The 20952-nt window shown below is 51.9% G+C and overlaps 1 protein-coding gene and 2 long non-coding RNA genes across 6 annotated transcripts in view; 2 read left to right on the forward strand and 1 right to left on the reverse strand.

The window, feature by feature from the left end:
* The first annotated feature begins 374 nt into the window (after positions 1 to 374).
* On the forward strand, positions 375 to 11360 carry LOC121104058. Its single transcript, XR_005836445.1, has 3 exons — positions 375 to 1001; positions 4202 to 4322; positions 11191 to 11360. It is a non-coding gene; the product is annotated as an uncharacterized LOC121104058 (long non-coding RNA).
* On the reverse strand, positions 2700 to 12899 carry LOC103670990. 4 transcript variants are annotated; one of them, XR_005836444.1, is made up of 8 exons: positions 12761 to 12899; positions 12029 to 12382; positions 11550 to 11631; positions 11280 to 11380; positions 10015 to 10194; positions 8457 to 8612; positions 4115 to 4221; positions 2700 to 3163 (listed from the first exon to the last, which is right to left on the reverse strand). It is a non-coding gene; the product is annotated as an uncharacterized LOC103670990 (long non-coding RNA). The 4 variants fall into 4 exon arrangements; XR_005836442.1 differs by lacking the exon at positions 8457 to 8612 and having other exon boundaries at positions 12029 to 12252; XR_005836441.1 differs by lacking the exon at positions 8457 to 8612.
* MFSD4A (major facilitator superfamily domain containing 4A) overlaps positions 12702 to 20952 on the forward strand; it is a 32018-nt gene continuing 23767 nt past the window's right edge. The window contains exon 1 of the mRNA XM_040636515.1: positions 12702 to 12931. Coding sequence (XP_040492449.1) covers positions 12702 to 12931 — 230 coding nt within the window. The remainder of the gene's footprint in view (positions 12932 to 20952) is intronic.

Here is a 20952-nt window from a genome sequence, read left to right on the forward strand (position 1 = left end):
GACATGAGTGGGCGTTTGGTTGTGAGTGTACAGAGGTCCGTGATGAGGCGATGGGGTGGCGGGGCGGTGGGTGGGTGGGGAAGCCCCATCGGACTCGGAAGGGACAAGTAGGATAAAAACAGCCAGACAGAAGGAAGGAGCCCCTCGGGTTGCAGGAACCTCCGGTTCCCAATGTGCCGAGACATTTAAGATGAGCGTGAAACTGACTTTGGTGCATTCTCCTATGTTCTGAAAAACATAAACACAGACACATTAAGGAGGAATTGAAGGGGTGCTTGGGTGGCTCAGTCAGTGGAGCGTGCGACTCTTGATCTCAGGGTCGTTGGTTCGCGCCCCACACTGGGCGTAGAGATTACTTTAAAAAATAAAAATAAAAACAAAACCAAAAAAAAAAGGGAATTGAAGATTTCTGTTTCAAGACAGACTACTGGCCACATGTTTGTCTTCCCTCCCGTGACTCCTGCTAAACTGACAATAAAGCAACGAAGAAAAGTACATTCTCCTAACAAGGACAAGAACAGGAGGGAGGCCAGCACAGATGAACAATTTCGGCAAGTATATAGTGGTGGACGTGGAGAAGAGTGAAGGGGGAGGACAGGAAGCCCAGAGTGGGAGGCAGCTGAGAAGGCCCCACGTCATCCCAGCAGAACCACAGTGGGGCTCAGGCCTCAGAGAGGCAATGGGGTCGGACCGTGTAGAGGGGCAGGAGACGTAGCCGTGGCTGAAAAGAGAAGGATTGGCCAACAGTGCAGGGACAGCAGATCCCTAAGCAACATGTGGGGCAGCCAGGGATCCATCCCCAAATGGAAGTTTCAACGACCCGGAAGAAGGGGCTTCCAACTCTGTGACTTGGAGTCCCCACCCCCGCCCTTGTGACCCAGGCTCCCTTCCCAAAGGAAATGAAGTCTGCCAACTGACCAGTCCAGCCTCACTCTTAAATACAGAAAGACGAAGACCATCAGACATTTGACAAAAGCCTCTGGTGTGAAATGGAAACAAAGGTACGTACGTAGGGGCAGGGAGGATGCTCCACAGGAAAGAGAAATAACTTCAGACCCAAAAGACACAAGAGAACTTTCCATAACTGAGAGGTATTTTCAGGGAGATTTAAGGGGGTGTTGCATCCCCAGATAAGGACAGGACGCTATGAAAAAGGCAACCAGAAAACAGTGTGAGTGGGATGCCTGGGTGGCTCAGTCGGTTAAGTGTTTGACTCTTGATTTCAGCTCAGGTAATGATCTCAGGGTTGTGAGTTCGAGCCCCATGTTGGGCAAAAAGATTACTAAATAAATAAATAAACAACAAAAAAAGCAACTTGCCCAAATTAGAGCACAAGAGCCAAGACCCTGTGTGCGGGGTCCCTGGTGAAAAGGGGGGAGCTCATAAATAGAATACTTGATAGGCTGAAAAGTTGGGAGACAAACTTGAGGAAATGATACTGTCAAGTGAAGAGAAGAAGAGAAGTGCAAGGAGAAGGCAGGAGAAGACAGGCAACCAAACTCTAGACAAACTAAAACAAACAAAAGGAAAGGTAATTATAAGACATCGCTGGCTCGGCCACAATCAGTTTTTACATTGTCACAAATGTAAATTATTTATTAGACTTAAACTTTTAGAAGTAACCTATAGGCAAAGCACGAAGACCTAATTATGGTTATAAAGTTAGAATATAACGTTAGCAACATGGAGCACTTCAAGGAAATGTTCAGAAGACAGAAGTTGGGAAGGAGAACCCAAGGGGAAGGTAGGAGTGATGGTAGCCTTGGCCTGCAGAATAGCGAGTCCAAACTAGCAAGAGCTGATGAGATGAGAAATAAAGATATAAATATGTTACCTGAAACAGCTAAGGTAATCGACAGATTTATTTTTATTTTATTGAGAGGAACTAAGTAAGAACAGCTCTCTAACCACGTTGGGAGGAGGCTGGGAAGGGGGTTGTACGGATGATGTATGTGAACTAATCCCTATTCTCTCCAGTTAACAAATCACTAGAAGATGCCTAAAATGGAGAAATCCAGAAACAGTAGCATGAGCATATGATTTAGAGACACGAAAGTCACTCCCAGAATAACAGAGGTAGGAAGTGGTTGCCTCCGAGGAGCAGGACTAGGGGAGAGAAGGGATGAGGTAGGGCTGTTCACCCATAGGCTCCTCTGTTCAGTTTTTTTTTTTTTTAAGATTTTATTTTTTCATTTGACAGAGAGAGAGACAGCCTGCGAGAGAGGGAACACAAGCAGGGGGAGCGGGAGAGGAAGAAGCAGGCTCCCAGCGGAAGAGCCTGATGTGGGGCTCGATCCAAGAACGCCAGGATCACGCCCTGAGCCGAAGGCAGACGCTTAACGACTGAGCCACCCAGGCGCCCCTCTGTTCAGTAGTTTTAACCAAGTGCAGGAAGTACTTGCATACAAACACTTAATTGTATCACAAAGTAGACAAGAAGGCAGGCGGTGGGAGCTCTTGCCCCTGCTCCTGAGGGCTGGAGGCCACGTTCGAAAGAATTAGACACCTGAGTCATGAAATACCTTTTGCAGGTAGGACTGAAAAGCAACCAGGATAAACGATGAGGACACTGGAGATGAGAGAATGTTCTGATTTTCACAAAGAGACAGAAGGTATTTCTGGAAACAACGGACCAAACGGCTCAATATAGAATCCTGGCAAAATTCTAGCACAGATTATCAAACAGATGGCTTGGGAGTGCTTTGGGACTTATTTATTTATTTATACTCTGCGTCGTTCCAGAAAGAAGGATTTGTAGAGGCTTACAGAGAGGCGTACAGTACAACAAGATAAAAAATAATTTTCCGTGAGAAAAGATTCTCAAAAAGTTAACCATAGAGTCACTATGGCGTATACGTGCGGCCAGTCTGCTGTGGGTTTATGCCCGAGAGCATGACGCACGTTCACACGAGAACTTGCACACGAATGCTCACAGCAGCATTATTCACCATAGCCGAGACATGTCCATCAACAGATGAATGGAAAAGCAAAGTGTGGTACATCCGTGTGATGGAATTTCTTCTTCATCCATAAGGACGGGTGAAGCACTGAGGTGTGCCACAGCATGGAGGAACCTTGGGAACGTGCTCGATGAAGGAAGCCAGACGTAAAAGGTCACATATGATACGATTCCATGTCTATGAATTGTCCAGAACAAGTAGATCTATAAGGAAAGAAGGGAGACCGTGGTTGCCAAGGGCTGAGAAGAGGGGGAAGGGGATGTGACTGCTAATGGGGATAGACTTTCTTTTAGGAATGATGAAAATGTTCTGGAATTAGGTAGTGGTGATGGTCACACAATCTTGTGACTATACTAAAAACCACAGACTCATACACTTTGGTTTTTTAAATTAATTAAGTGATCTTCTACACCCAACGTGGGGCTCGAGCTCACAACCCCGAGATCAAGAGTCGCAGGCTCTTACAACTGAGCCAGGCAGGCGCCCCTGAATCATACACTTTAAAAGAGTGAATTTTCTGGTAGGGGGATTATATCTCAACTGAAAAAAAAAAAGGGAAAAAATGAGTAAAGGAGAATAAAAGGACAGAAAATGAAGAGGAACCAAGTCAGCACGTGATACATATACAATTCTGTACAGGTGATAAAGGTGGACATGACTTTGGCCAGGAGCTTTCCAGCAGCTTCTATCAGCTTGGAAAAAGTGTTAATTAAATGATTCGCAGCATCCACGAGATAAAAAAGAACTGGCTGTTCAGGAGAATCACTGTTTCTCTTGCCCAACAGGAGTCTCTCCTGTACATCTACAGGGGTCTATTGGCAACAGCACCCCCACCATAAGTGCCGTAACATACCGCAGGGTCGCTCAAGCTAGGCATGAAGCCCCGGTTGAATTCAACAAGGGCGCTTTCATGCAGGGACTAAATGGTATGCCAGGGTATGGGAGCAGTTCTCTGGAGAAAGTGGTTTCCAACCTTGGCTGCACATTAGAAAACCCTGGGGAACTTTTGCAAAATACCAGCACAGGACCCCATCCACCAGAGAGGCTGACTGTCCTCAGCTTCCCGGTGATTCTAGTATCTAGCCAGGTCTGAGAATTACTAATCGGGGAATCGTACATCCCTCACGAAGTCCTCCATGAATATGATTTCTCACCTCAGAGCTGATTCGTAAGTTCAAGCTTCTAGTAATGAGACTTCCAATTCGTGTACTAATATCTCCCGAATGTCTGCTGTGTACCAGGCAGGTGCTCCGCTCTGCGCCTGAGACAGAAGGATTCCTGTGTGACCCAATCTCCAGCCTCAGTGCGCTGACAGCCGATCCCCGTTAAAGACACCCCAGCTGATGATCACAAGGAAGTGTGGTAAGTGGAGATGGAGGGAACACAGGCAGGCACCTTGGGTAGCAATGGGGGGGGGAGCTCCCCGCAGGATCAATAGCTCACCTGAGCTCTGAATGAAAGGTTAATTAGGAGGGCGGAGAACGGTGCACTGTGTTCAATATTTTTCTCAATGAGTAGGATGACTATCAGTAACCATCCATTCTGAATGTGAGGGGCCACCCTTACTCTGGGACAGCTGGAGGGATAGCCCTTCTGCGGCGCGGCTGAACTGGGATCCAAACGGTGCTGGCAGGGATGAGAAACCCAAATGGAAATCCCATGAGGCTCAGGGTGGGGGAAGGCAACTGAGAAGTGTAGGCGGCACTGAACTCGGTGTTCTACCAGAGGCTCAAGGGTGCTCTCATTCCTTCCCAGCACAACACTGTAAGGATGTGATGTTTTGCAGTTGAGGAGAACTGGGCTGACGATGTCGAGCCCTGAGTTGATACAGTCGAGTGCGGGGCCAGGACCTAGTGCTGGTCTGTCCCGTTCCTGTGTCCACATTCCTCCCGTTATTCCCACGTATACCAAAGCCCGTACAGCATAGGACTTCGGTAAATCACTGCGCATAGACAAGACAGGAAGACTTAGTTCAATAGCAGTTCCGGGGAGTGCGAGCTGGGGAGGGGTGCCTGGGTGGCTCAGTGGGCTCTCGGCTCAGGTCATGATCCCAGGGTCCTGGGATCGAGTCCCGAGTCAGGCTTCTCACTCAGCAGGGAGCCTGCTTCTCCCTCTGCCTGCTGCTCCCCCTGCTTGTGCTCTCTCTCTCTCTCTGACAAATAAATAAATAAAACCTTAAACAAAAAAATAGCAGTTCCTGGGGGAAAATGTCGCCAGCTCTACGCCTGTGCACAAGTCTTGGGTGTGTAAGTAGGAGGTGAATGTGCGAGGCAGATGGTGTCATGGGGAGGAGCCAGACTTTGGAGTGGGCTCAGCTTCGATACTTTCTAGCTGTGTGACTTTGGGCCAGTTCCTCCGCCTTCTTCAGCCGCGGTTTCCTCATCCATATAAAAGGGATGATAATGCCTACCTCATAGGGTCATTGTGGAGATCAAAGATAACGTAGGTACAGACAAGGACAAGATGTTTATAATATATGTAACTGAGAAAGGACTCATACCTATAATACAACAAAAACTCCTCAATAATTCTTCTGAGGACAGACAACCCAATGTTAAAAGTAGGCAGAAGACGTGAGGTGCCTGGGTGGCTCAGTTGGTTAAGTGACCAACTCTTGATTTCAGCTCATGTCATGATCTCAGGGCCGTGGGATCAAGCCCCACATGGGGCTCTACGCTGGGTGTGCAGCCTGCTTAACATTCTCTGTCTCTCCCTCCCCCTTGGCCCCACCCCCTCACCTCGCACTTTCTCGCTCTTTCTCTCTAAAATAAATACATCAATCTTAAAAAAAAAAAGTAGGCAGAAAACGTGAAGGGGGATTTCACAAAAGAAAATGTGTAAGTGGCCAGTAAGTATATAAGATGCTGAACGGTATCTGTTATTAGACAAATGCAGATGAAAACCCCTAAGAAACTAGTGTCCTCCCAACACAAGGTTAAAGTGAATATGACTGAAGGGAGGATGTGGAGCAACTGTAACTCCAGACGCATGGATGCTGGGACGATCCCTCTGGGTAACTGTTTCCCAGCAGCTCCTAAAGCTAAACCCATCCTATGACCTTGCAACTTCACTTCTGGGCTTGTCCTCAACAGAATGAGTGCTTACGTCCCCAAACACAAGCACATGAATGTTCCCAGCAGCCTTGTTTATAATAGCTCCAAACCGGAAACAACCTGAACGCCCCTCAATAGCAGACGGGATAAGTAAATAGTGTGTCTATACATTTGGCTGTAATAAAATTGTAGGCAAATAAATTGTGTGTATGTATATGGGGGAACACTGCAGAGCAATGAAGAGTAATGAACTTATGCTCTCACAGACATAATATTGAGAAGGCACCCTACTGTCTCCGGGGTGGGTGCTGGAAATACTCTGTATCTTGATCTGGGTTGTGGTCACCTGGGTTTGTACACATATAAAAATTCAATTTGTTCACTTAAGACTTACGCATTTTAATCTATGTAAGTTTAACCTCAATTAAAAAAAAAAAGTAAACAAGGGGCGCCTGGCTGACTCAGTCGGTAGAGCATGTGACTCTTGATCCGAGTCATGAGTTCGAGCCCCATGTTGGGCATAGCGCCTACTTTGAAAAATGTACACAAAAAGTTATTATATGTCATGTGCTTAGCACAGAGTGGGCACTCAATAAATAGCTGTCAAAGTTTCTAGAAAGGAGGAGGCAGCGAACCCGTTGTACTCGGTGCTGCTTAGACCACTCAGGAGCACTGAGTGGAGTGCTGGGGGACCCCATTTTTATGAAGGTCACTAACAATCAGAGCTTGACATGATTGGAGAAAAGCATGGCAAGGGGTTTGGAATACATGGCCAAGGAGGGATGGCTGAAGGAAGTGGAGAGGATGTTTCTGGAAACAATGAAACTTATCAGGGAAGAACTTGAAAAATGTCTTCAAATAGTGAATGGCTCTCTGTAGAACGGGAATTAGACTTTTCCTTTGTGGCTCTAAAGCAGTCATTTGCAAACCGTACTGCAGCTCAGTACCCTGGAGGGCTTACCAAAACAGAGTATGGAAGCGCACCCCCAGAGTTTCTGATCCAGCAGGTCTGGGGCAGGACTGAGAATATGCGTTTCTTTTCTTTCTTTTTTTGGGGAGATTTTATTTTTAAGTAATCTCACACCCGGGGCGCCTGGGTGGCACAGCGGTTAAGCGTCTGCCTTCGGCTCAGGGCGTGATCCCGGCGTTCTGGGATTGAGCCCCACATCAGGCTCCTCCGCTAGGAGCCTGCTTCTTCCTCTCCCACTCCCCCTGCTTGTGTTCCCTCTCTCGCTGGCTGTCTCTCTCTGTCAAATAAATAAATAAAATCTTAAAAAAAAAAAAAAGTAATCTCACACCAACATGGGGCTCAAACTTACAACCCCGAGATCAAGAGTCATACGCTCCACCGACAGAGCCAGCCAGGCACCCCTAGAGAACCTGAATTTCTCCCTTCCTTTCTTTCCTTCCTTCCTCCCTTCCTTCCTTCCTTCCTTCCTTCCTTCCTTCCTTCCTTCCTTCCTCCCTCCCTCCCTCCCTCCCTCCCTCCCTCCCTCCCTTCCTTCCTTCTTTTAGAGAGAGTAGGAGCAGGGGTGAGGGGTGGGGAGAGGGGCAGAGGGAGAGAGAGAGAGAAAATCTTAAGCAGCCTCCACAATGCAGGGCTCGATCTCACGACTCTGAGATCATGACCTGAGCCAAAATCAAGAGTAAAAGGCTTAACCGACTGAGCCACCCAGGTGCCCCCTGAGAATCTTCATTTCTAACAGGTTCCCAGGACATCCTGATGCTGCTGGTGCAGGGACATACAGCTGCTGGACTACTGCATAATCCAGGAGAGCCATGTGCGCGGTTGTTGTGAAGAAGGAGGGGCAGGAGGAGAATGTATTGAAAACCTGGTATACCAGCTCCTGTATTACACCCTGTCTACATTTTCTCACAGTAAGGGGGGTATTATTCCCCCCCCCCATTTTATTTTTCTTTAAAGTAATCTCTATACTCAACATGGGGCTTGAACTCACGACCCTGAGAGCAAGAGTCTCACACTCTAGCGACTGGGCCAGCCAGGTGCCCCATCCTCCCCATTTTAGAGAGAACGAAACCAAGGCTCAGGTTTTCACACATCTCACGGCTTGACTCCAAGCCTGGGCATGCTAAAGCTGAGGCTGACTGGCTCCCTGGGCAGTGGGGCAAATGGGATTCGGTTTCTGAGTGGAAGGATAATTTCAGAGGGTCCTTCCAACCCTCCAAGTTAGTCTAGCTTCAACTAGCTCTTTGAAGCACTAACACACATTCAGCGCCAGCTAAGTGCCAGGTATTATGCAGTATTCTCTCCAGCGTGCATGTGGCCGCTGGTCTCAGTCTTAAGATGCTTCTGGGCCATCTCACCTGCTCCTGTCTCTCCAGTCCCTCTTGGCACCTGCAGTAACCACCCCCCAGCCCTCTGTGCAGGCTGATAACTCGGTTCATCCAGATAGTTGGCAAAGAAGACTTTTTGTAGACATACCCATCTCTGCTGTTGGCATTCATGTGGGGCAGGGTGGCCGGGTCATGTGGGTACAGTCCTTGACACCAAGCTGTCTGCCACTCACCCCATGCCAACCCCAGACTGAGCCTGCCAGTCCACTCCGCGTACTCTGGCCAGCAAGGCAATGATGTGGGGCTGTGAAAATAAAATCCGGAGGTAGGGGAGGGGCGGCCTCATTCCCCACAATGGCTAGAGGAACTGCAGACGTGCTTAATGACCTTGAGCTGGAGACTTCTACTGCTCCTGCCTGGCTTCCTCAGAGTCTGGGAAGCAGAGACCAGAGGGTCCTGGGGACCCAAAGCAGGCCCACGGTCACTGAGAGGATTCTGCCAAACATGAAAGCAGGCCCAAGTCCAGGTGACCCCCTCTAGGCTGTGATCATCAAAACTTTTCTTTTTGTACATTCGTTTTTTTAAAGATTTTATCTATTTATTTGAGAGAGAGAGAAGGAGAGCATAAGCAGAGTGGGGGGGGGGCGAGGGAGAGGTAGAAGCAGGCTCCCCGCTGAGCAGGGAGCCCAATGGCGGACATGATTCCAGGGCCTCAGGATCATGACCTGAGCTGAAGGCAAGATGCTTAACTGACTGAACCACCCAGGCAGCCCTCTTTTTGTACATTTTTTTAAATATTTAAGGTTTTCAATTCTGACAGAAACAGGAACGAAGATAAAGTGTTCTGGTTCTATGCACTAAGGAGTTCGGGCAGCTTGGACACATATGTAAAAGGATGGTGGCGAGGGCACTTGGCTCTTATCTCACATTCTGTTAGATCTTGTTTGCTTTCTCCTCAAGTATTTCCAGGTTGCAGACCACCCATCGATGGTCCAAGACAGGCCATTGATGGATTGCTTATCAACTTCCAGGTGTTAAGTGGAAGTCAGTAGAACGTAAGCACCTCTCACCAAGGAGCTAGTCCTGGCACTCAGTGAAAAGCCAAACCCAGGGCCCTTCCTTGGAGGAGAGGAGGCCCACAGATGATTAGCAGTGACTTAATGGGGCCCAAGGAGGGGCCCTAGCAAGATTAGGGAAAGCTTCCCAGAGGAGGCAACCCTTGAGACAAACAGATTTCAGGCAGCAAGAGCTTGAGGACCCTTCACTCCCCTAGATCTTTTCTGCCAATCTTTCCTTATCTTAGGGTCTCAGACTGCTTTCCAGAGCTAGTGAGGGACAGGGATCATTTCCTTCCAATGTACATGGAGGGAAATCCGAGAGTGGCCAAGGGACCATCCAAGATTATGTCGTTAAAATTGAAGAATGACCACAAGGTGCCCGGCAAGGGCTAGACATTTGGATAGTCGACACAGAAGAAATAGAGGACAGCCTCTGTCCTTGGGGAACTTGTTAACATTGGGAGATAAGATATGTAAATGAAAAACCAAAAATAATTTTAAAGGCAATGTGCAAATAATTCAGTACCCAGCTATTTATCCAGGACTTGCTATCTGCAAGGCATTCTATGAGGCACCTGGACGGGGGTGGGGAGAGTTGGTAAATATAATATAACACGGTAAATATAGTCCGAGCCCTTAAGAACTCACCGTTTAACGGCTGCGGGGGAGGCAGGAGGGCAGGAAGAGGAAGCTGGCAGTCCCCGGATCTAACAGCTGACACTGGAGATTGTAGGGGGCAAGGAGTGGATCAGGGGCTTGCTGGAATTTGGGGGTTGGATAGCATTTTTCCAGAAAAGTTTCCTGAAGGAGGTAGACAAGGTGATGATACTGAAAAATAGAGGAGACAGAAAAGAATAAGAAGAGAGAATAAGCAACACCTTTTCCCATAACTCATCCCTCCACACGCAGTCCGGTAATGAAGCCTTCCCAGGCAAAATGAGATGCTTCCCCCCACGGGCTCTCAAAGCACCCCCACGGCAGAAGGAACCTCCTTGCAGCACTTGTTTCCCTGCCTGCTTGTCCCAGCTCAAAGGCCCTGCACAACAGGAAGGAAGGAAGGAAGGAAGGAAGGAAGGAAGGAAGGAAGGAAGGAAGGCAGGCTTTGACTCCAAGGAGGCTGGGGATTGTGTTCACAGTAGAAGGTCTCACTTTGGTTTTGTTTACTTATTTTTACTTTTCACTGTTTTATCAAAACATAACGTGCTTACATTATAAGACACAAGTCCTAAGCCTATATATATCTGTACATGAATGAATTTTTACATATGTTTGTATCTGTGTAACCACCACCCAGATCAAGCTATAGAATGCTTCTGGCAGCCCAGACACTGCGGGCTGCCTCACTGTACCAGGGTCATTGCCATTGTGGCTGGAGGAGCTGAACAAGGAGGGTGATACACCCAGGGAGTACCACCTAAGGAAATTAGGAAAGAATTTCAGGCGTTTGGGCTGAAGAAGCCAAGCACTGGGGTCAGGGCATGTATGTGAAGGACTCCCATGCCCAGAGCCATTAGCCTTGTCCTGCGGGTGGCTGCGGGGAGCCACAGGGAGGGGCATCAGTTGAGCTCGAAACCCTTCCTCACAACTGGAGCTGACTCACATTGAAAGCGAAGCCACAGGAAATGATAGGTAAGGTCCCCAACAGTAAGAGGTATCAGTCAAGAACAGGACCGACAAGCATTTATCAGCAATGATGGGGCGGGAAGAGGGGACTCGAGTTGAAGATTGTTCCTTCCAACTTTGAGCTTCTGTGGTTCTAGAACTAAGTCTGCGAGAATGGTGGAGAGGACCCAATCAAACACTTTCCATTATGATTTCTTTTAGCTTTTGTTTTCCAGAGGATAACTTTTTACTGAATCGCGAGTCCTGTGTAGACTCAGCACTACCACCACTGAATAAGTAATTATTGTTACCATGCGGCCCACTGAGCCAGACAGCCCGTGGGGCTCTGCTCCCAGCTGCTCAGAGTCTAGGGGGCCGGAGCTGGAGTGCCACTGTGGGATGCAACCAGTACCTGCAAGACAAGTTGGTTACCTGTCCTTCCGCCAAGCTGTCATGAGAGCACCCACCCTCCTCTCTCCTCAGCCCTTCAGCTCTGGTTTCCCCGGAGGGCCAGTGGCCATGATGTCATGGCTCCTGCCACTACTACAACAGCTGAGCGGGGGTGACACTCTGGAACTTACCACTCTGCCTGCAGGGGCCAGTGCAGGAACCCTGGCCCCCTCAGAAGCTGGGCCACACAGGACTCACCAATTCCATGGCCACCTGGGGGTACGGACAGGCTGTGTCAGCCGCAGGCTTCTCCAAGAACTACCAGTCTGGAGACTAACACCTCTCACCCCACAAACCCATCCGGGTTTTTCCAGAAAAAGAAAATAAAAGAAAGAAAAAGGAATTTTCCTCAGAACTCTTTGGCGCCCTAAAGAATTATTTCCCAATTTCTCCTGGGATTCCTCCAGATCGCTGCCCTTTCCTTCCAGCCGCCTCCTCCCCCCTCCCCACCAGGAAGCAGAGAGATGGAGACCGGACAGAACATCTCCATCTGCCTCCCTCCTACACCTGTCCAGCGCTCAGACGAGATGCGGCCGGTGAAGACCCGCTCTCAGGCGGAGCTTAGCGAGAAGATGGGGTGTTTCTAAGGTGTTCTGTCTAAAGTGCTTACCCTCGTGAGATGCTAAGGAAACCCATGCATGCTCTCTCAAGAAAAAAATGTCTGTAGGTGATTCTGTCTTCTATTCTGGGGGAAGATGGGGGCGCTGCCAGACCCTCGAAGTCCACGAAGCCCCTAAGTGTAGGGGACTGTGCCCGGCGATTCCTCCACCGCAAAGCGCAGGTCAGGCTGGAGTCTGGGGGGGAAACTGCAGCTCCCCGAGCCCAGGCGCAGCGCTGCAAGAGCCCGCCCTCCAGCCTGTGTGAGCGTCCTGGACGCCTCGGGCTCACTTCGTCCAGCGCTGCAATGGGGCTCGGGCCCCGCCGCCCCCGGCGGGCCGTGCAAGGACGCGGGTGGGACGGGCAGCTGGAGAGGGGGTGGGAGCGAAGTGCGGCAGGCGGCCGGGCTCCCGCAGCCGGGTAGGGTGAGCGTGGGCTCGGGAAGCTGGGGGAGGCCGGCGCCCGGCCCGCGCTAGGAGGGCGCGGGCCCCGACGCGGTGCCAGCCGGCCGCAGACGCGCCCCCGCACCTCCCCCGGCCCGAGGGCGGGGCCCTCGCCGGGCCGCCCCTCCCCGTCCCTCCCTCCCGGCCGCCGGCCTCCCCGGCCCGGCCGGCCCTCCCGCTGGCGGCGCGGCACTCGGGCACCGGTGCGCGGAGCCAGCAGCAGCCAGCCCGCCAGCCGGGGCCATGGGCTGCGACGGCCGCGTGTCCGGGCTGCTCCGCCGCAACCTGCAGCCCACGCTCACCTACTGGAGCGTCTTCTTCAGCTTCGGCCTGTGCATCGCCTTCCTGGGGCCCACGCTGCTGGACCTGCGCTGCCAGACGCACAGCTCGCTGCCCCAGATCTCCTGGGTCTTCTTCTCGCAGCAGCTCTGCCTCCTGCTGGGCAGCGCCCTCGGGGGCGTCTTCAAGAGGACGTGAGTGCCGGGCCCGCCCGGAGCCCCGCAGCCCCCCAGCCCCCACCCCCGCCGCTCCTCGGCACGGCCGCGCCGACCCTTCCCTGCCCTTCCTTTCCCTTCCTTCCCTTCCTTCCCGGCCCTTCCTTTCCCTTCCTTCCCTTCCCTCCCCTTCCCGCCGCCGCGTCCCTGCCCCCGCGGGGCTGAGGCTGCCCGGCGCCCCAGCCTTCAGGCCGGCGGCGACCACCCCTCCCAGCGCCGCCAGCCGCGCCGCGCCTTAGCTGAAGGGCTGCCTCCCTCCCCCACCGCGGCTCTCCCCGGAAAAGTCTCTCCAGGGACTGAAGGTGACTTCGGGATTATTTATTTGCCTTCGCTCCCACGGGCGAGGGGCTGAACCCGGTTCGCACCCGCTGCCCCGCCCGCGCGCCGCGGGGCCGGGGTGATGGAGTTGGCGGCGGTGGGAGCGTCTCCCTCTTGCTCCGCGGCTCGGAGGTGGGTCGGTAGCCCCTGCTGCGGGGGGCGGAATTGAAAGTGAGGTGGAAGGAGAGTGGGAGTGTCACCTCAGGGGCCGTGCTAGGTGCCAGAGCTGGCTGCGGCTTGACAGAGCGCCCTGGGGCGGGCTCCACTCAGACCGTCAGCTCGACTTCAGCTGACACACGCTATTCCTTCCCCACGGGTGGCCACGGGGCCGCCGGGGTCTGTGTGGTCCTGCTTCAGAGAGAGTCAGGGTTTCTGCCTTGGCCCCTGAAGGGCAAGCCCTTCTGCCTCTGAGACACTCAGGACCTGACCATTAGGGCCATGTGGGGGAGGCGTGGGGCCTCTCATGCAGGGCTTGGTACGGTGACCGTCCATCTCTGGTGCCAGGGCCCCCCTCCACTTCTCCCACCCCGTGTTACTCCTCCTTAGCCTCTGCCCCCAGGGTAGGACTCTGGCCTCTGCCTGCCACGGCCCCAGAGATGCCTCTTTGTATATCATTGCAGAGCCTCAATCTCCGGGCTTAAATTGGACAGGGCCGCCCCCGCAGAGCCCTCTGGAAAGGCAGCAGGATTCACTCTCCTAGTGCAGCTGGGAAAACAGACCCAAAGCAGGGGATAGATGACTTGCAAGCTGGAGGCTGCTGGAGATTTCCCTAGCTCCAGCTCCTGGCTGGGTGGTTTTCTGAACTGCAGGGACTCAAGCAAGCCAAGGGCCCAAGGAACAAAACCACAGTTAGGCTATCCCAGAGAAACATCTGGGGGTTGGGGGTGCATTCTGAGCCAATTGCTCTCCCCCTTTGGCTCACTCCTCCACCTATCCATGAGGGTGGGTTTTCCTCTCCACCTTGCTTCTGGAGCTGATGGAGAGGACACAGGTACCCCACTTTAAGCCACCCAGCTGACAAAACATTACCAATTAGGGAGTGATTAGCCCCATTATCAAATTCTCTTATAAATGGAAGACTCTCCTCTTCAGAAGCAAGTCTTGTGTACGCTGGTTTTCTGTGGGTTTCATATAGGATTGGACGCATGTGGGATTCGGAAAATCTTAGGAAAAAGCTCGAGGTCCTTCCCGATTCTGCCTAGAGGTTTAACTGGAAAGCTAGCAGGGCGTTTTTCTGTTTTCTTTCTTTCTTTTTAAAAAGTATTTTGACTTACAAAAGCTCCCTTACCTGGAATTTTTTAGGAACGTGTGTAGTGCAAAGAACAGGAAGGGGCAATGAGGATAATTCTAATGGCAGGTTGGCGAGCCCAGGTTTTGTGAAAACAACAGAGATCCACACCCGGCTGGACCCTGTCTTCCTCCCTTGCACTGCGCCTCCCTCATGGCTCCTTACCTAGCCAGGAGCTCTGAGCAGGCAGTGGAAAGGGTCCTGGAGCAGGACATGGGCTCAGAGGAAAGAAAAATGATACTGGTAACAGTACCAACTAACTTCACTGAGCTCTTGCTCAATGCCAGGCGCTGTTCTTAGTACCTCACTGGTGTTGACTCATCTGTCTTCACCACAACCCTACGGATTAGTACCATTTTAATCTCTATTTTGCACATAAGGAAGCTGAGGCACAGAGAGGTTAAGACACTTGCTCGAGGTCATACCACACAGCTATTAAGTCAGGATTTGAACCCAGGCATTTGTCTCTAGAACCAGATACGTGGGAAATGGCTCTTGCTTCATGAGTAGTCAGCTTGAACTGGGTAGGGTACAAGTTACACCCGGTCCTCACCAGGCACAGGCCTACGGGCTGTGGGTTCCTGAGCTGACACTTCTGGGAAGGAAACCAAACCGAGGGCCTCTGGGGCTTCCTGCTGGGATCTGAGGGTGGGGTTAGGATGGGGTGGAGGGCATAAGTCCTATCAGTTCAGGTTCACATTTAAATTCGGAACCTCAATCCTCCTGCCCCCAAAACAAAATGTCAGAAGGAACCCTTTCCCTTGGCTGAGAGCAAAGTGGACTTCAGTGGGAATGGAGGATGTGTCAGCAGGGGTGGCCTGTGCGTCATTGGGAGTCACTACCAGCAAGAACTGGACAGCTCATCACAATCCCCTATTTCTCAAAACAAACAGAAACCCCAATAGCCCTGAAACCAGCCGCTAAAGCTTGACTCCTTGGGACCTCACTATAAATTCAAATGCTAATACCACCCCCCCCCCACCCAACAAGCTTTTCAGCTTAAGTGATTACCCGCTAGTACTAGAGCGCCAGGCTGGTACTTGTGAGGGGGTGGGGGCGGGGGTTGGTCAACTGTTGTGGCAGCCCAGGTTAAGCCCTGCCTACTGCTTGGCCCAGCCTGAGGACCGGGGCTGAAGAGGGTTTCTGGATGCCTCTGTAGGGACATGCGTTGGAGGGTCTGCGTGTGGACAGCCTTGGATGTTAGAGTGCGCCACCCCCAGCTTCCAGCACAGAGAGAAATCTTGAAGGAAGCCACCATGTGGGGGGCCAAGAGGGAGATGAGCGCAATTAGGGTCAGAAGAATCTGGACTAGAATTCCCTTAGAAATATCTTGCTTGGGGCGCCTGGGTTGCTCATTCAGTTAAGTGTCTGCCTTCGGCTCAGAGTCCTGGGATCGAGCCCCACACTGGGTTCCTTGCTCAGCGGGAGCCTGCTTTTCCCTTATCCTCTCCCTGCCGTTCCTGCTGCTTATACTCTCTCTCTCTCTGTCAAATAAAGAAATAAAAATCTTAAAAAAAAAAAAAGAAAGAAAGAAAGAAAGAAAAAAAGAAAGATCTTGCTTATCGGGAGCAGGGAGTCATTCAAAGAAGAACACAAAGTCCCCTAGCTGGCAGCGTGCACAGGTATACGCTTTGTCAGATAGGAAAGAGAAAGGGGTATTTAGATAAAAGGTTAGGGTTTGTTTTTTTCCTGGTTTCTTGGGGACCTGTCTAACCACCTTGGGCAGTTTGGGGGACCCCTTTATCTCAAAGGCATCAGGGTAGATAAATGGCTTTCAGACCTTCCCCGGCCTTCTCCCAGCCTCACCTTGGCCTTTCCCCTGCATGCACCCTCTTAATTGAAGGCTTGAGTCCTTCCCCTCTACCCCACTCGCTGTCTCCTTCTCTACCTTTAGTTTTCCCTATGCCTGCAAGGCCTGCCCTGCCCAAGACCCAGCTATGACTCCCTCCTGCCCATTGCATGAAACCCAGTCTTCCTTCCATGCAAGGTTGCCCAGGCCGCTGTCAAACCTGCTTCCCCAAGACGCTGGCCCCCTGAAGTACCTGGAACACAGTACAAAAGCCAGTTTCATCCTCTGAGTTGAGCCCCGGTTGGTCTCCCATCTAGAAAGACTCTGCCTCTCCCTCCAGCAGCTTGTCCACGTTTCGGCATGCAACAAACCTGGGCTGAAAGCCTGCTGGGGGTCTGGCCCCAGACATGATTCTTGCTTTAAAAACTCATCTCAGCCTGGGAGTTACCATATGCCCCAGCAATGCCTCTCCTAGGCATATGCCTCAAAGAACCAAAAACATGTCAACACAACACCTTGCACAAGAATGTTTACGGCAGCATTATTCATAATAGCCAAAAAGTGGAAGCCAACCAGGAGTTCCTCAACGTATGGACGGACGAACAAAATGGCTACTACAGTAGAACAGCTTTCAGNAGGAAAAATCCATGAGGTTCTTCTATACGCTACAGCACGGGGGAACCTTGAAAACATCATGCTAAGGGCAAGGAGCCAGGTACAAAAGGCCTCATGCTATATGGTTCCATTCCTATGAAAGTCCAGAAGGGGAAAATCTATAGATACAGAGAGTAGAGTGGTAGGTTCCTAGCGTTTGGAGAAGGAATGGGGAGTGATGCCGGTGGGTACAGGGTTTCTCTCTGGGTGAGGGCAGTGCTCTAAACTTAGATTGTAGTGATGGGTTCACAGCTCTGAATATACTAAAAACCACTGAACTATATACACTTTGAGTAGATGAATTTTATGGTATGTAAATTATCTAAAAAAATTGTTAAGGTTTTATTTTTTTAAGTAGTCTCTACACCCCCATGTGGGGCCCAAACCCACAACCTCGAGGTCAAGAGTCGTACACTCCACTGACTGAGCCAGCTAGGCGCCCCATCTCAGTTTTTTTAATTAAAAAAAAAGAATCTCAAAACTGAAAATTTTCAAAACCCATCCCGCCCCTTAATTCACTCATCCAACAAGTATCTTTTGAGCCCAACCCCATTTCAAGGGCAAACACGATGGACAAGGTCCCCGCCCCCATGGAGCTTACCCTCTGGAGCACCGTGTCCGTGAAATGAAGGGCATAAAGCAGGGAGATGGAGAGTAACAGTGGAGAGGGTACTTTCACCAGGTGGGGCGGGGAAGGCTGCTCTGAGCAGGTGACATTGGAGCTGATGCCTGAATGACAGGAGGGAACCATGCGTGCAAGTAACTGGAGGAGAGGGGTTCCAGGCGGACGGAGCTGCAAGTCCATCCAATGCGCAGGACTGCTCCCTGCAAGGCTAGCACCCCAGCGGGCCAGGAGTGTGGTCACATACAGGGTGCAGCCCCAACCTGAATGTAACAGGGCCTGAGTCCTGCCTTAGGTTGGGATCTCCCCAAAGACAAGCTTTCTTGATGCTCCCTCTGAGTCTCCCCAGCCTTAACGCAGGGCCCTGAGCAAGCTAGAGGGTCATTGTGGGAGTAACCGGTTAGAGGGGGGCCTCTTCCTAGCCCCCTCAGTCTGAGTTGTCCCTTTCCTGTTGGGCAGCTTAAGCTGTAGTCTCCAGCCTGCCCGTGCTCCCAGGGGGTGCCCTGACTCCTGGTTTCTTGTCCCAAGCTCCCACTCCTCTCTTGGAGGCTGTCTGCTCCTTTCGGGGCGGGGAAGGGTTAGGAATGCCTCTGACTCTTCCTGGGTTCTGGGCCCTTCTCCTCTTCCTCCAGGAAGAAGATTATCAGGGTGGGGATGACCTGAGGCAAGACTGTGAGCGTGTCAGTGCCCACCCTGGGGTCCCTCACGTCGAGGTGGCAAGGGGCTGGTCCTCAGCAGCATTTTTGCCACCCCGGGGAGTGGAGGGCAGGACAGGCTGGCCGACATCTTACTGCTTAAGCCCTTCCCCTGGTGTGGAGCCAAGCAGCCCCTCCTCTTATCACGGATCCAGGAGGGCCAGAGCCAGCACCCCGGCAAGGCCAAGTCAAGGTGATCACGTGTACCCTCTGGGTAAAGCAGAGCACCTGGGCCGATGGGGTCGGCAGCAAGCTCAAGGTCACACAGCAGACTGGTGGGGCAGGCACCACGAGGCGCTCCCTCCCCCACTTCACCTTCCACGTGGAGCCATCAATGAGTAACTTGGACATTTCTCAGGCTTCCCGAGGAAGGGTTCCTTAGACCGTCTGAGCTGTTCTGCATCTCCCCAGGCCTTGGGGGAATGGGGCCCCCTCTCTCACTGGCCTGAATTAACCTCTGAACCCAGGACCAGGGGAGGAAGATCAATGACACAATGCTGGCCTTAGCTTGAACTGGGAGTCAAAAAACTGGATCCTGGCTCTCTTCCCCTGTCTGGGCTTGGGTCCTGATCTATGAAATAAGGGGTAGGTCCTTGCTGCCCCTGTAGCAGTTCCTGGACCCACTTCCCATGGTCACCCCAGACCAGCAGGCTGTGCGGTAGGAACAGAGGCAGGGCCTGGCTGGGGAATCCGGGAGCTGCTGAGCCTAATTCAGGCTCTCTCTGCTCAGTGGAGAGTCTAGCTTCTCCCTCTCCTCTGCCCTCCCCACCCCCCGCTCCTGACCCCTTCTCTGCCAGCTCCCAAATAAACAAATAAATATCCTTAAAAAAAAAAATAATAGCCCAGTAGCCAAGTCCTGAAGAATAGGACCTGGATCAAAGTAAGCTATGAGAGAAGGAGAGCTTGTAGAAAAGAAAATGCTATATGGAACACCTGTTTACATTGGAGGAGTGTAGGCTTTTGCCACTGCGCCTGTTGGAACGGCCAAGTAAACTAGGCATGGAGAGACTTACAGAGACATACAGTCTGGGCTCAAAACCAGGTCTTCTGTTTTGATAATCCCTAGGCCATGCTGCTTATCCATGGAGAAGGGGGCATGCAGAGGGAGGGAGAGTGCGTGTGCGTGTGTGTGTGTGTGTGTGTGTGGTGAGAGGAGAGAGAGAGAGAGAGAAAGGGCCTGGTGCTGGCCATAGACTCGCCAGGCCTGAGACAGCAGCCAGATGGGAGCGGAGGCCAGAGTCCTAGAGCCTGAATGCAGGCTTACAAAGCAGAGATGAACAGCTGTGGTCACTGGACACATGATCCCCCATGGTCCTCTCCGTGGAGTGTCTGGCAGCTCCGACCCTTCCATGTCACTCCTGCTGGCCCGGGCAAGCTTCCTGTGCTCGCTGCAGCCTGCTTCACTGCAGGGCCCCCGTGCCTGGCACTGTGCTTGGCCCCGAGCTGCTGCCCATCCAGGGGTGCTGGCTGCTGCCGGTCAAATGAGGATGGCTTGCCTTGTCACTCCCATCCACAGATGGCCTGAGACTCTAGGAGGCTGATGCGGAGGTGAGCGTGGCAGGACACAGAGAGGGAGAGAGAGCACGAGACAGAGACAGAGGCCAGAGAGAAAGCCTGAGAGGGTTGGGATACAAGGGGCAGGCAGGAGGTGAAGGGATGGCGCAAGGGTTAACGTGGGTGCCGGACAGCCCTCCTCTCCATGTGTATTTTATTTGTTGTTCTGGGAGGACATTTGATGCCCACAGGAAAGAGTTTTGTTCCAGGCCTGTGGACAGGCAGTGAAGGGATGAGAAAACAGAAAGAGAGGCTGAGGAAACTCGGCCGGGAAGGCCCTTCCTTGATTCTCCATGCCAACCCCTGGGGCATGATTCAATCCTGCATTTGTCGCCGAGGCTGGGAGGCAAAGCCTTATCTTGGGCCACAGGCGTCCTGGGCATGGGGAGGAGATTTCTGTCCCCATTTCCTGGGGACAGCTGCGGCCCAGGAAGCCTGTGTGCCTCATCCTCAGCAACTGCCTGCCCTCCCACAGTTGCTCCAGCCAGGCAGCGCTGTTGGCATTCAAAACTCAGTCTCTGACATATTTCTTTAGAATGGCACACAAGCTGCCAAGAGAAAAGAAGTCCCAGATACATCCCTAGAGCCAGGCTGAAATACGCTAATTGGCTTGGTCACTTAATGGTTTGGTCAACGGCCCCTTCCAGAATGTGTGCATTGAACATCGGAATAATAATGTCAAAACAGCTTTGGCAGCACAAATGTAGTAGGAGAAATCAGATCCAGTCCAGTGTATAAAATGTCAAATCACTATAGATCGCACGCTTGAAATTGATATAAATATGTATGTTCCAACTATACTCAACTGAAAATTTTTTAAAAAGAACCTAACCCTGCCACTTCCCAGTGCGGGCCACTACGAAGGCATTGACACACAGCCCCTCTGAGCTTTTAGTGGAATACTAGCTCCTTTATAAATGGGATGGTAAGCTCTGCCTCCCTGAGGCTGTGTTACATGAAGTCAGTGAGATGTTGACATTCTTCTGCTCCTCCCTGGGGTCATCCCCGGCCATTGGCAGCACTCCCTCCCCAGCTCTATCTCCCCTACGTCCTCCCTGCCGGCAACCAGCTTCCCCCAAG

This window comes from Ursus maritimus, unplaced genomic scaffold, assembly GCF_017311325.1.
Source record: "Ursus maritimus isolate PB19 unplaced genomic scaffold, ASM1731132v1 scaffold_2, whole genome shotgun sequence".
Classification (NCBI taxonomy): domain Eukaryota; kingdom Metazoa; phylum Chordata; class Mammalia; order Carnivora; family Ursidae; genus Ursus; species Ursus maritimus.